The sequence below is a fragment of the Anas platyrhynchos genome, chromosome 1, assembly GCF_047663525.1.
Source record: "Anas platyrhynchos isolate ZD024472 breed Pekin duck chromosome 1, IASCAAS_PekinDuck_T2T, whole genome shotgun sequence".
Lineage (NCBI taxonomy): Eukaryota > Metazoa > Chordata > Aves > Anseriformes > Anatidae > Anas > Anas platyrhynchos.
Window position 1 is genome coordinate 171,894,560 of NC_092587.1, and position 15,832 is coordinate 171,910,391.

At 35.4% G+C, this 15,832-nt stretch overlaps 1 protein-coding gene across 3 annotated transcripts in view; it reads left to right on the forward strand.

The window, feature by feature from the left end:
* The window catches only part of DIAPH3 (diaphanous related formin 3), a 233,767-nt gene extending 222,024 nt beyond the window's left edge, over window positions 1–11,743 (forward strand). For 2 of the 3 annotated variants that reach the window (XM_027472654.3, XM_072032512.1), the window contains one exon: window positions 10,210–11,743. In XM_027472654.3, coding sequence (XP_027328455.3) covers window positions 10,210–10,469 — 260 coding nt within the window. In that variant the 3' untranslated portion in view covers window positions 10,470–11,743. Of the gene's footprint in view, window positions 1–6,334; window positions 6,381–10,209 lie in introns of all 3 variants that reach the window. The other variant, XM_027472667.3, reaches the window with a different exon arrangement.
* The last annotated feature ends 4,089 nt before the right edge of the window (window positions 11,744–15,832 follow it).

Sequence of the window (15,832 nt, forward strand, 5' to 3'; positions counted from 1 at the left end):
TATCTGCCTTGATTTCTCAATTTCTCAGTGAATGAATGTAAGGGGATTATTTTTTCAGTTTCTCTCTCTCTCTCTCTCTCTCTCTCTTTTTTTTTTTTTTTTTTTTTTTTTTTTTTTTTTGCCACTCTATCTACATGAAGATTTTCTAAATGAGAGAGAGGTTTCTGGCAAACCAAAAATATTTTATGTCTTAAATTTCTTAAAAGTCAAATTTTTTACATAGGAAAGTGTAATTGTTAGAATATAGGACATTAAGTATGTTCATCAAGTGAAAAATGCATACCATTGATGATGTTAAACACAGCGTTTTGAATTTGCCTGGATTGGATTAATTACCTATGACATTGTGTCTAGAATTTGCTTCAGATCATAATTCAGTGATACTGAGACAAGTGAGTAAAAGCCATCTTTAAAGAGTAATTCCTTATTTAGATTCTGTTGAAATCCTAGTTATTTTCAAAGTGATTTGTTGCACTTGCAAAGTACATCAAACACACCTATGACTGGATCATGTGCAGAGCGGATTTATTTTATATCCCATCTCCTTCCGTACATGAACAAGGCCAAGTTACAGTCCATCCCAAGGGAGGAAATTATTAGGTGAAAATACACAGCATAAATTAGCTTCATACAAAAAGTGAGAGAATTGTGAAGGAGTTTATATACAACCTTGAAGAAGGAGCAAAGGATGAATTACTTTTCTGTGTGTTTATTTCATAATATTTAGTTTTGTGTGAGGCTCTTCTTAAAAATGTACGATTTTCTGCTGCATGGTTTCAGTCTCCATGATAGCATGCTTTCGACTATTACATTTTTCTGCAGCATTTTGACAAAGAAGGAACCATAATAATAATTATTATTGAACAGTGACAGTCACATGGACTAAGATGATTCAGCTTCATCCTATCTCCAGTGTGTTCATGAAGGCAGTCTTGGTTGTTAAGTGTACACGGGTCAAACTGCACAATCAGGTCTTTGCTTCTGTCCTGTTAAGTGAAGAGCCTGTGAGCCAAATGCTATTCTTGCAATCTTTGGGATAATAGTGGATGACAGAGAAGTGCAACAGGTGATAAAAGACCTTCTTTCCCATCAGTTTGACCTGACATTTCAGAATACTTGTGCTTTACCTTCAGTATTTCAACCTACCAATACTCTGATTGCTGATATAAACCTGGAAATGGAAATTTGGGCTAAAACTGTTACGATCAGAAACAGCATAAAAACAGGCTAAGTGGATGAACTTAGAGTTTAGTGTGAAATTCTAAAGGCAATTTATGTACTAGACATAGTTACATAGTTTTTGTAGAACATTTGTTCTAAAATAATAAACACTTGACAGAAGCAACAACGTGATTTAGAACTGCAGTGCATGGAATCTCATCAATATCATTCCATTCTTTAAGACTTGCTGCTTTGTTGCTTGGGTTTGTTTAGTTTTTATTTTTCAGAAGAATGAGGCTCCCTACTGTTGTTTTTTTGTTGTTTATGGTGTGTGTGTTGGGGGGAAGGCACAACAATTGGTAAAAGAAAGCCACTATTTGTGTGTTTCTTTTCCATTTTGGTTATTTTCATCAGCATGTTGTTTATCATTACCCACTGCAGCTGCCTGTAGCTTTCCTTTGATGGCAGCAGTCTTTATGCATATTCCTTAAATTCTTTATCAAAGTGTACCTTGAAAGCAGTATTCATGTATAGGTAGAGACTATACAGAATATTTTGGAGACTAAATGCATCTCCTGCTCAAAGATAGTATGTGGGATCTACATAAATTAACTTCAGCCGAACAGAGTATAACTTGAGACTACAGAACTCTATGTATTTTGTCACAAACCACCTATTTATAGTCATGATTTTTTACTCTATTAACTCTAAAAAGGATTTGAAATGGCAAGCTACAATATGCTTGTGTACAAAGTAAAAAGCCAAGTAATAAAACCACATTTCAGAAATGTAAAATAGTCCAAATATGTTAACTGCCATATTTTATCATAGATCATTATAATTTCCCAATCGTTTCCTGTTCTGAAGAAAAGAAAAAGGTGATATTTATTCTAGTTGTACATTGGGAGAAATCCCATAAACACCTAACTTGCATAACATTTCAATCCACTGAAAAGCCTTCTGTCATTGGTTGTGCCTCATCCATACAGATAGGATCGAAATTTATCTTTTTACACCCCTAATCTCAACACAGATAAGATTAATTTGTATTTATTAATAGTACAGTCATGCCAAATTATTTATCCTTTAATTAAGAGACTTACCCATTTAGGTTTTTAAGGATGATTCAAACCATTAGCTGTAGGAATCCATAGCGACCATAAGTAGGTTTCCAATTTGGAAGTTTCTGTTTTGCAGTTTCTAAGAACTCCACAATATACCTTGATTTATGGAAAGATGCATATGAGAACAAGACACAGAAGATAAAACGGAATGCAGACTGAAACAGGGAGGAAGCTAAACACATAAGTCTGAATTAGCCATCAGACACCCTCATAGGTTTCTTCCCTCACATGAAAAGCTTGGATGAATTTTGTCAGTAGTTTGATGCACAGTTTTGTTCTCTTTTCATCTTGACAGGCACTCTAGACTTTCATTTAAATCCCAGTAACTTAAAGTTGCATTTCTTGTAATGAAAGTCATTGCCATATTAGAGGTGAGAGTGTGTTAAAAAGAGAAAGTGGTCCCATCTCTACACAACTGTAAGGTACATTTGGAAAAACAGGAAAAAGATCTAATGGAGTGATCAACAGGAGTGTAGAGTAGTCTTTGAGAAGATGTAGGTAGGGGATTAAAAAATGTAGGTAGGCAAGGGATTAAAAGAATTTTGAAAGGCTTTTTTTGTAGGGCCAGGTAAAAGGGAGCTGGTCCAGCACAGTTCGTTTCTTCACAAATTAGTTTGCTCACAGTTTATAATTGATTAGCTTTGAAATTTAGCTTCTATAAATCCTCTATCCTAGTCTCACTTAGTTCTGACATATTCTCTTCTTGCCTGTGAAATGACAAAAAATATTTGGTGTTTCTGAAAACTTAGCGAATCTCATCTTAAATTGAAGTATTGATTAGTGTTTATTCCTTGCATTTCACGCTTCTTAATAAAACACTTGAACAGCAGTACCAATTAAATGCACATTTTTATTTTTTATTTAGTCTTCTAAATTTCAGTAACACTTTTCCATGCCTTATCTGATTTGGATTAGTCAAGTTGTGAGCATGAAATATAAAGGTGTAAGTAATTACTTATCAAACAAAGATCATCTCAGTACAGCTAACACTTTTTAGGTGCTGGGGCTGCAGGGTATAACTGAAACAAGTCGTAAGAACACATAGCGCTCCTTTAATATGTTGGGGACATTCTCCAATCCTGCCCTTGTCAGTCACTGAAATTGTTGAAAAAAATATGAAACTAATAAAAAGTGACAATAAAATATATTTAAAGTATTTTCCATTATACTATCCAGCAAGGAGATATCCCATTTTTTATGAGTCATGTTACGTGATAGGCATGGACCTTCTAGCTATAGCAGTCTTTCTTATTACATCCAAATTCTCCTTCTGGGTGGTAAGGCAGGCTTTTAAGAAAGAGAATTAGGTGTTGTGATGTTCTGTCTTCTAATGCCAATGCCAAAGGCTGGGAATGGGTTTCAGGGGGTAAGCTTTGGGCTGTATAAATTACATTAAGGAAAGATAGGTGCCTGAAAAAAAAATGGCTCACCTGTGTCCTGTACCTTAAGCTCTAACAGAAATGTGAGGGGAGTGGGAGAGAGGGCAGTGTGGGAAATGAGACCCTCATTTTCAACTTGAGAAGAAAACAAGAAAACGATTTTTGTGTTGTTCTTTCTAACAGTAAAAAGCAAAGAGTTTGGAGTCACAATTTGAAAATTGAAGGGGTCCCTCCTTCCTTCCTTCCTTCCTTCCTTCCTTCCTTCCTTCCTTCCTTCCTTCCTTCCTTCCTTCCTTCCTTCCTTCCTACCCTCCCTCCTTCCCTCCTTCCCTCCTTCCCTCTCTCTCTTTGTAATTGGGAAATTAAAATAGGTAATGCTAGAAGACAGATAGAGTCCTCTTATCTCTAAGCTATTGTGGGTTGGCCTTGGGTGGCAGCCAAACCCCCAGCCAGCCACTTGTTTGCTGCTCAAGCCCCCAGCAGGACAGGGCTGGAAAATAGGAAGAGCAGGACCAAGAAAGGTCATGGGTCGAGATAAGGTTCCATGTGGTCCCTTCCGGGAGGCAACGAACAGCACAAAGGGCTGCTGGACCCAGCCCTGCCCCACAGCAGGGCCCTTGGAGCCAGCTGGAACCAGCCCTGTCCGCCATGGGGCAGCCCCGGCCTCACCTCACAGAGGAGCCCTGCATCTCCCCAAATACTTTGACCAACATCTGGATGGCAGCACCAGGATGCCAACATCCAATATAGCTGTCCCTGTTAGAGGTGAAGCTAGGTGCCTCTGAAGCCTCCATCTTGTCCTGAACTTGAAAACAGAGGTCCTCAAAATGCCTGCCAGCTGTGCTTGTATTCAGCCTTTCAAAATTAAGAGTCTGTCTCAGTAGTAAATCTTAGCCAGTTGAAACATAAGCCATTATTGCCTAGTTTACCTCAGAAAAAGTAGTTCATATTTGAAAACTGTTTTGCTGTTTTCCTCTACGGCAATGCACCAATGGATCGTTAATACTTTATGGGTGGTTAATACTTCGGTATAGGCAAGGGAATCCATCACGGATACCTCCAGATTAACTTTTCAAGGCTTTGTCTTTATTTAGCTAGAACATACAGGGATGATGGGGGCATACATCAATCTCCTTGCAAACCCCATTTTATGTGACCATGCTCTAAATACATAAGATTTCATTGGCACATGCATGATGGTGCAGTCAGTATAATTCGTGGAAGATGGATGGGACTTCCAGACTGAGGCTGGACTGCTGAAAATATTCAGGCTTATGGGAGTGCTGTACAGTTGCATCCAAAATCAGCATATCGTGCTACTCTCTGGGGCATGTCCCCAGAATATCTTCTAGCAAAAGTAAGTCATGACTCATAATGTAAGAAATAATTTGCGTTGGTGGTAAGGTTGGTGCGTAAGTGTTGGCTGAAGAAAACCTATCATCATAGACATAGCTTCAGGAGTACAATGTGGCATGTGGAGCACAAGCCAAACAGATAGGAAATAAGTCCACTGGGTCTTTGAGCAATTTCCCTGTTAACTTGGTAAAAGATGTAATGAGTCTGTAACTGCAATTGTTCTTTCCTATATTATTTCATCATGCCCCACATTGAGATGTATGACTGTAATACAAGCTTATAATGCCATGTAATGTCGTTCTCCTTATTGTATTTACAAATTTATTTTTCAATCAGTGTACAAGTATTTACATAAAAAGCAAGTTTGTCCTTAGCATTAAGACTTTTATTGAGAAACTATGCAATGAAATAAAGCTTTTCAAAGTACTTTTTTATTTTAAATATTTATTAGTGGCTTTAAAAAAATCCATATCTCTACTTCAGTAAGTCTCTTGCAATCATTTTTTTCACTATTAAAGGTAATATACAACAGCATTAGGCAGGATTTTAAAATCTCCAACTGATCATATTTTGTTTCCCCAGGTTCACAGCAGGCAGGTCTCATATTACTGATTTCTTTTGTTCACATTACACAATTTCCTTTTTCTGAATATAAAGTATGCAGCCTTTAATAGATTATAAGCTTATTATTGTAAGTTGTTCTATGCTAGGACACCATTTAAACTAAGGAAAGCTATTAAGCACAATTTTCTGTCAACTGAATTTCGTGAGCATTGCTGTTAATCAAAGTAATTTTAAAAGACTTGCATCAAGATGATAGTAGCTTTTTGGCTCTAGGTTATGTGAATATGAGTTTGAAATGTTTTTGATTAACAGCAATGTTCAGGAAATTCATATCTGAGAAAACTGAATTTTAATAGGTCTGAAGATGTCAAGGACCTACAATAGGATTTAAATGTCATACAATCTGAACATTGAGACTTCAGTAGTGTACAATGCAATCTCTGCCTAACCCATGCCTGGAAGCGTTTAGTAGTGGTAAAGTCAAAACTGTTATGGGTAAATGTTTTCTCACTCCAGCCTTTAGAAACCTTAACTCTGAAATCAAAGGTTTTGTTTCTTTTATCTTCATCTGCACGGTGATTGTTATAATACAGGTGAATGACAGTTTTTGATTGCTAAGAGTGACCAAGCATTAGAAACAGTCTTAACGGATGCCAACTATGTCCAATGTGTACAGCAAATTAATAAATTCTGTCTTTATCCAGTGATTTTTAATGTCTGCTTTCTTTTTTGTCTTGCTGCTGCATGAAGGTACACCTCGCTACAGTAGGTGGACAAGTAGTGCATCTCCTGCAATGTAAGCTTTCTTATTAACAAGACTTCACCTAGAAGTGCCTCTCCATAAGCAGTTTTCTTTTAACTGTATATAACGTTATTCTTTTCAGTTAACATTGTATTTGAACCAAGATATATGATGTGTAAATGTATTTATTTTATTCTGCGAGTTGATTCAAATATAGTTTCAAAATATAGTTTCAAATATAGTTTTTGTTCCAAATAAAAGCAAAAGCTAATAAATGTCCATAGTGTAATGGTTCAAAGTAGTTTAGAAAAAGTCTGTTATTTCTGCCTGGTTTATGGATCTTCTGGGGGTACCCTTGTTATAGAGAGGAAAGTATTAAAATGGTGGCCCAATGTGACTAAGCCATTTCCTTGCTGTTGCAGACAGACATATAAAAAGTATTCTCTTAAGAAACAGATTGAATTGCTCCTTATAACTGGTTATATTTTTTTGCTCTCACTTTATTATATGTGCATTCCAGAACTTCCTTAGTCTGATGGTTCAAAATATTCAGGTCTCTAACAGAAATATTGTAATAGTTATTTGTTTTTGTGCTCACTTTATCAGTTAAGTTTGTTTTGGGGCCTTTCCTGAAAGTAAATAGCAATATTCTTCCTAGCCTTTATCACACTAAAGTAAACAAGCTCTTCTACTGTCCCGATCCAGGTTACATGCTGAACATGTTACATGCAGATCATAGCCTTGTAGTTTTTAACTCACTGTCATGGTTTCAGTCACACTCGCATGTATGGTCCATTGGCTTTTTTATACCATCCATCAGTTGTAAGCTGAAAATGCACTTTTGTTCCTGTAGTATAGGATTTGAGGGAGCTCTGGTAGTAATCCAAAGAAATTACTTTGGAATGGATGGGATACCAAATCACTAACACATGAAAGCTTTGAGTTAGTGTGTGAAACAGTATAGAGTTTGGGGTTAACACAAATTAATTCCTGTTGTATTAAAATAAACCACTGACAGGGTAGAAAATATTATTTCTTATTAATTAGTGACAGTTTCTCCTTTTCTTCTTCCTAGTATCTAACTAGTTTTAAACTCTGACTTAAATAGCAGTGATCCTTCATTCTACTACAAAAAATACCACCAGAAACATATGTACCTCAAGTATTGCAGCAGTTCATTTTTTACATGCATGCTTAACAAAGTGAAATGTAAGACTGTGAGTATATATGTTTTCTGAGACAGGCCCAGCAAAGTTCAGTGTTTCTGAATAGGAATCATAACAGGCAGTTTAATAAGTTTGGAATTGCCTACAGCCAAATCTGCTACTAAGGGACATACAATACATATAGCAATATGGACAAGCACAGGCATGGCAAAATGGCATACAAAAGACACAATAGGCATAGCAAAATGGACGTGCATAGACATAGCAGGTATATCAGTGCTATATAGAAAAACCCTCCTTGACTGAAATAACATATAGGGAAAAGATGCCACCTGATTTAGGAAGCATCAGAAATAACTTTAAGATGATACAACTGGAGTCAGAGAAAATCTTTTTCTTTTTTTTTCTTTTTTTTTTGAATTGACACTAGTCCTGCAATATTTTTGTAACACAGCTTGAAACCAAAATGTTCTCATTTCTTAGGAAGTGTGTTAATCACTAGAGTATCATGTATTAAGAAAATGAAAATATGATTGTTTCAATGAATTGTGGCTTCTTCACTGCACAGGAGTTACAACAAGTAACATGAGGACTACTCACATAAACTGGCTGGTGTTTAAAGCGCTTTCCTAATGACATTTCCTGTTGTTGCAGGACCCCTCAAACAGAAAGCAAGGACTCTGGTCTTTCAAGTTGACTCTGTTCACTAGTCTATGCCTAGAAAGTCATGATTATCAGTGACATTGCTCCAATTATTATGGGAAAAAAAATGAAAAAAGAAAAATGTATACTGAGCTTTGTTCATTCACTTATCCCCACACAAGAATTCTAGATTGTAAGCAGCAAGTTATGGAAGACATCTTTGTGCAAGGTTGAATCAGAGTTTCAAAGTGGGATGAGACTGGGGATAGATCCTAATATCTAACCTGAATCAGTTTCTTGCTTAGACTATCACAGAATCACAGAATTTCTGGGTTGGAAGAGACCTCAAGATCATCGAGTCCAACCTTTGACCTATTTGCTGTTCTAAGTCACTCTAAGGCACAGTATGAGAAACTGTGGTAAATATTGGTGGATTTTTCTTTGAAGCGTCCATGCTAAATGTTCGCTTCATCTTTTATTCAGTGTAGTTCATCATACTTAGTTGATCCTTGTGCTTGACTATTTTGTGGTGAAGATTGCTCTGAGCTGCAAAGTGGTCACATCTTGGTACATAGTACACATCTGCACTTGATCTGTGATTATGAGGATTATTTTTTTCTGCTTTAAAATGTATTGATTTTCAAAACACCAAGAGTTTTTCCCACTGCCCCTAGGTTGTCTTCAACAGAGTGCAAACTAAAAGGCTACGATGTAGCTAGTATTTTGTATATTGACACAGGTAGCATGCATTTATCAACCTACAAATATGTGTTCAGAATCAATAAATGTAAACATTTAAATGGAATGGGATATTTAAATTATATATGTTGGGTTTGTTATGTGTAATTATAAAGATGTATTCATCTCCAATCTTTGGCCTTCTGTGATTCAGAAAAACTGAAATGTATGCTGCTGCATCTTCAGGGTCAAATTATTTTTCATAGTATTAAAAAAAAATGGGTCATTCAGCTAAGTGAAGAAAATCTGTTATTATCAAATTTTAATTAACAATTGTTTATCTGATTTAGAAGATGGTAGAAAGAAGGTATTATTTTCTTCCACTTTCCAAAAGGTGATTGTACTTGTAAAATTTGCTGAGATTGTCCAAGAAAGTGTGTAAAATCCTCATCCATCACCGAGAGCCCCTGGTCAGGGAATGACAGTGCAGTAAATATCTTCAGCAGCTGCCTTTTAATGTACAAGCTGTTTTCAGTAGGAATTTTCAGCTCTCACATAAAACACACTGTCATGAGTGACTGCCTGTGCTCCAAAGTCATTACTATTGGGATGATGGAACATCTTTCAGCGAATAACCAAAAAACTTTAAATGTCATGTCAAGTTTGTTGAAGCCATTTTCAAGCCTTGTTCAAGGTTACATGAATATTGAGTATGCCTGTTTTTAAAGAGTTGGAGATCTATGAGAGAGACTTCTCAGGTACTGGTACAGCAAACAGCCACTTGATTTGGTGTTGGGTGTGGGGAAGCAATCTGTCTGTTAATGCATGTCAACCCACCAAAGCTCCCAAATCTTAACTGAGTGCATCTCCTTGAGACAGTTAATACCAGAGATGTTTAGCAAAAAGTAGCAAGTTATGCAAATTTTTAAAATTACTTAGCTGCCTAAAATATCACAAAGGAAAGAAAAATTATTACAATGGATAAATAAATTGAAATAGATTTTTTAAACATTTTAAAATTTGATCAATTAAAAAATATATAGGAAATGTAATTAACAAGATAAAAATTTTGAAGTCATTGTGAATTGCTGGGTATTCTGTTTTATCTTTGACTTCAGTGAGAAAGAAGGCTCTTCAGGCTCTGTCCTTAATTTCATGGGGAATATGGATGCTAATCCAACAAAGTCATGTAAAGTCTGTATCATTTCCAGAGGACCAAACCCCCTGCTTTTGAAGTGATATTTTTTTTTCTTGCCTCTTCGGCCATCATTAGTCCCTCTAATGCATCATCTGCATAGATACAAAATTTTGTCTGGTCAAGAGGTGTTTTTGTTACAAAGTATTGAAACTGAATATTTTAATATTGAAATTAAGTTTGTTTGTTCTGTCTTCTACAGAGAACCAGAAAGTACAGCCAGAGAAGTCATGTTCACACCACAGTATCAGTTTAAAATCGACAAAAAGCCCAGTCAACAAAGAAGTTACTTATGACGTGGAAACAAGTTCTTCTATGGCATGGAGCAAGACTGTTGGGAGAAAGGAAGCCTGTAATGGAGAAGAAAACAAAGAAAAGAAAACAGAGCGTATTGGGTCTCCTTCTAAGGGAGAAGCCATTCCAGAAGTAGAAGCTCTCCTGGCAAGACTGCGAGCACTATAGAGTAATCATATAAAGGATTAAATCAAAACTTAAAGACAAGCTATAAAAGTGTATCTCTTCAAGATACACTAATTTTCCACTACTGACATCACATACTTTTGAGTTCCAAACTTCCCTAGGTATTAATACTCTGCTTCTAAACTTTTTGCAAGACTCCACAAAATGATACTGTAGTTTTGCTTAACTTCAAAAAGATTTTTGTTATATATTTCACCTACTGAGACCACAAAAAAATGTCAGCAGAAACAAATAATAAATTATTCCAAGACACAATCCTTTTAGTCAACAGGCTGCTGACCACATGTTTTGAGAGCTTCTCAAAATAGAAGTAGAGTATCTTTTAAATATTGTTAGATCATCATGCCTGGGAATAAGGGTCAGTAAATATCAGGAAAGTCAGTCTTATATTTTCCACTACATTTTTTATTCTGAAGAGATTTTATTATCTAAAAAGTATTATTATAGCATCATTTGCAATTATAGTAATGGGAAATGTATATCATATAAATTTCTCAGCCATGTTCTAGTTTGAGTTCATTGAAGAGTACCAAAGCTTGCTTAATTATATATGCATTTACAAAAGGGAAATACATGGACAGTAAACAAAGAATCTATGCAAATAATATACTTTACGTGTGAATAATATATCACTTCTATTAAGTTTAGTTATAATGATTATATCAAGATAATATATATGATTTCTATGAATGCAATGTTTTGCAGTTGTGTCCATAGCGGGCAAAAGGTCTTTCTTCACAGTTATTTACGAATGTAATTTTTTATATTTTCACATGTGAGTGAGGTAATATGTTTCTATAAAAAGAACATATAATGGAAAAGGTTTTTACAAGTGTTTTTTCACAAACTCATTTTCTAGTAGCCCATAAAGTCTTATTTGCTGGCACAATAGGAAACTTGCACATAATTGCTTCTCTTTTATCGCACTGTCATTGTACATTCTTACATGTTCGCTATCATATTTATTAATTGCACATCATAAAGAATTGCTACCTATGTTACCAAGTAGGAAGATACTATTAGTATCTTTGCTCCATTATTTAAAGCTTCCTTATTATAAGAGTGTATTAGGTATCTAATATCTTTCTACTAAATTACTCTATTTTTCTTTACAAAATGCTGAAAAATATGTCTTTCAATAAGAGTCAGTTACATGAAACCAGTGTTTCAATGCTTCAGTGCTTTTTATATCCTTGTTTAAGTTGCCTTCTTACTTTCTGCACTAAACATTAATAAAGTTAATTAGAACTCTGAAATTGGGCCTGTTTATACATACTGCATGGAGTGTTTTTCATCCATCATGGGAATCAATCTCATGTTTCTGGGGCTGTTGTAACTACCATTACACACTCTAATTACATTTCCAGCATTTGCTTAAAAAAATAGGAAGTATGAACAGAAGTCAGGGAAAGATGCAGAGAAATCCTACCAGACAGTAATTTCTTCAGCTCTATTTGGAAAAAAAAAAAAAAAGAAAAAAAAAGGCAAAGCTGCCATATGAGGTTGCCTTTGGTGCCTTTTAGTGGTTGAGTAGCAACTGCTACTATCATAATAACTAGAGCGTGGGTCACACGTCCAGTCAAATGTAAGCAATCACTGTGTGTAATACAGCTATTACTAAAGTTCAGCTAAGGTCTTCTGCACCTTGTCAACAGACTTCCTACCCTTGCTTACAGGGTACCATACAAATTACTATCTACAACATACAATATGCTTGACTACATAAAATTGTTTCTCAAACACAATGAAAATGTATGTTGAAGAAAGAAAAAAAGACTGCTGGAGGACTCTAAAATGGAAGGGCTAGAAGTGGAGAACTGCCTCTAAAATACGAACATGATGACCTACTAAGTGAAGGTGGAAGTACAGATTCATTTTCCTAAACAGTTTGAGGAAGTTTGTTCATTTGAGTTAGTGGCCAGTAGAGTAGACCACAGTAAAAAAACTGATGATTCAGGACACTACTGTGTGTATCAAGAAAATAAAATATATGAAATTACCTACTGAAATTTTCAGTAGACAAAGTGTTTCTAGCAGCCTAGCATCTTCTGATTCTAAAATAAATATTTACATTTAAAATTATAGATCTTAAACCACACTTTCGCACAAACTGAGAAGCTGTTAGAAATGTATTCCAGGGCTTTTAGTCCTTCTTAGACATTGTGTTTCTGAATTAATCCTTTCAAGCAGCCATCAAGTTAATTCACAGTTTCTTTTGTATAACCAGGAGAATAAAAAAGGCATACAAGTTTTCACAACCTATGCAAATATAATATGTAATTTTTCTGCTTTAGTATTTCTTTGTAACATCATAATTTGATGTATTCAGAGTTGGAGTACACAGTCCAGTTCAAGTGCACAGCAAGTCTTCTTTCTACATTTCATCTTTCTTTAACTTACCTTATAAGTAAACAAATAGGTCATTTTGAATATGAAAAATGCCTAAATTGCCTAATAAGTTCAGGTAAAAATAACTTTGAAAATTTTATGTCTGCATTCTATTACCATGCTTTTATGTTTTTATTAAAATGTAAAGCTCAGCTTCTAAATTGTATGGGGTAAATTGTTTTAATTCAATTTAAAAATTAATTCATTAATTCAATTTAAAATTTAAATCTAATTAAAATTTTTAAAAATGTGAGTAGACTTTTAATGCTGTGTGCTAGTTATTTTTAGTAAGACATTTTTAGGATCAAATCTATTGCCTGAACTGTAGGATTGGACTATATACCATTTTGCTAGCTATTGAAGAAGGTTTCACATTCAGTGAAAACCCCTCTGTTTCTGTAATTCACACCTGAAAATTAAATTCCTATAAAAAGAGCTTCCTGATATCTTCAAACATGACTGTTCAAATAAAAGCATTTGAAATAATTGTGTGAGGTACTTTCCACTGCTTGTTCTTTACTTGATCGGCACACAGAAGGCACAGAAAGCAATAGCTTTTCTTACCAGTGAAACAGTAAAGGTCTAACATGTTTTTGATACTTCACATTCATTTTGGATGACTTTATTTCACTCAGTAAAAGAATTTTGCTTATTACATCAATTTTCAGTTTATATGCCATATTATTCGTGGCAGTCGTCTAAATTCATATTTACATAATTCTAATGTTTTGACCTTCTCAAGATATTAATGTTTGCTATCAGTCTCCTCAAGCTACTTGCAAGCAAGCTTGACATCTGGCTTATGGACCGTAGGTAATATGCTAGTCCATGTGAATGCGGAAGGAAAAAATGATGGTAGCTACTTTATTACAAAATTGCACAATGGCATCAGGAGATGGTGGCTGCCATGAGATGCAACACTGCTCTGAATTAAGCACATCATTAAAGAAGCTTGGCCTGGAACCTGAAATAATTGTAGTTACTTCTGGTTCTCTTACTTAAAGCAAGGCTACTGAAAAGACCACATGTTGAAAAATACCTCAGATGCAGCTGTTATAAACAGTTTTCCTCCAACACACAATTTACCTTGCTTTACTCATCTGAAGCCACCTCATGTGACCAATCCTCGGCCTGGCCCAGCCAAAATCAGACTTCCTGGACCTGAATGAGTTAATGCTGAGCAGCTTGAGGCCATACAGCCCTTTAGGGTTTTATCATAAAAGCAGAAAAAGACATTTGCTGCTAACTCTTCTTCCACATCCACTTTTAATGAACAGGAACAAATTATAATTTTCACACTAATCTTTCCAAGTCTTACAACACTTGGTAACTATAAAACAAATGGGCAAGAAGCAAGGGATGGTAAACCCTGAGCTATGGCACCTAAAACATTATAATAAGCAGTCAGGGTCAAGTGAAAGAGATCAGTGACAACATTGTTTTCTCTGGAAAACAATGTGGGTTTTTGCACCTGAACTAAAGCAGAAAAATAACTTCACTTGTAATTCTAAGTCTGAGGAACAGTTTCTGAGTCTAAGAAACAGTTTAGTTTATGGGAAAAAAAAAAAAAAAAAAAAGTAGCTTCTATCAGTTTTCAGTCTTATATTATGCCAAGATTCCTACATGTAAGAAATTCTGAAATAACCATCTTGCATTAATTATGCAATAAATTAATCAATTTGATTTAAATTATTCTGGCACATGAAGCAAGCACGTTTTCTTCCTTTCCAAATATACTTTCTACATTGCACTATTTTGTGTTTTACCTGTAAGATCAGGGCTATACATCTCATTGTAAAAGCATGCCAAAAAAGCATTCTGGCCACTGTAACACCATTGAAGAATAAACAAGAGGTGGTCCAGATACAATTTTTCTCTCCCTTCCAGTTACAGAGATAGCCATTAAGTTTGATACATTAGCTGAGTGCATTCTAAACCTCTCTGTACTTTTATTTCCTTCAGTAATGCAGATTTTTCTTTTTTGTGATCCATGCAATGCCATACTCTGAAGAATTATTAAGGGAAATATATTTTTGACAATGCACCAAAAATACACCAAGCAGATGACTTGCATGCAATGTCAGTCTCATATACCATAGAGACATAACTGTTGAAGAAAATCCAAGCAGAAGCAGATAAGGTATTTCACTCTACCAAAAGAAAATAGTTCCTTTCATCTAAATGAGCTTATTCTGCTATGGGTATTGGAATTGTATGTATTTCTGGAGGGTAATATACCTCTGTTTTTAAGGCTGTTATATTACCCAGAAAAATAAACTATGAAAAGACGGAAGTGAGGAGACCGAGGAGGAGAGTTGATTAATGTGCTGCCTGATTTCACTTCTGGGACCTGAAATTGCATCTAGTGCAGAATGAAGCAACTGGAAAAAAATAGTCTCATCTGACATCTTTAAAGGTCATGAAGGAAATGATGGTGGGTGATCCAGAGTTGGTATGGCCACAGGTGTCTTGTCTATTTGAAGACATATATCAGAATATCCTCAGAACAGCAATGCTGTGGGGCTGCTAGTTCACAAAGCTCACAAATGAATAAAGGAAAAGTCTGACAGAGATGAATATGAGTCCCCAAAAACCTAAGAATATTTTTGTAAATCCAAGCGTCAGACTGGCTACCATTCACTTCGATAGGTAAAGGAAAAGTGTGATGAGTCAGATGAGTCCAAATAATGGTAATATCTCCACACTGTCATTTTGGGCTGGGCTGTTCTTGGTAGCTATGGTGGCTGACATAGAGAAGGCGACACAGAAGGCAGTATGCCCTTGTAGCATTTCAGACTGTGGAGAAAGCCACAAAGGCCATGGTCAACAATTTTGGGCTCATATCATGGAATCATAATAATTAAAAACAAAAGAAAACAAAACAAAAAACAGCTCTACAGACACAAATTAAGTACAATAAAAAAGAATGTCTTCTACAATCTAAAGATGTCAAAATT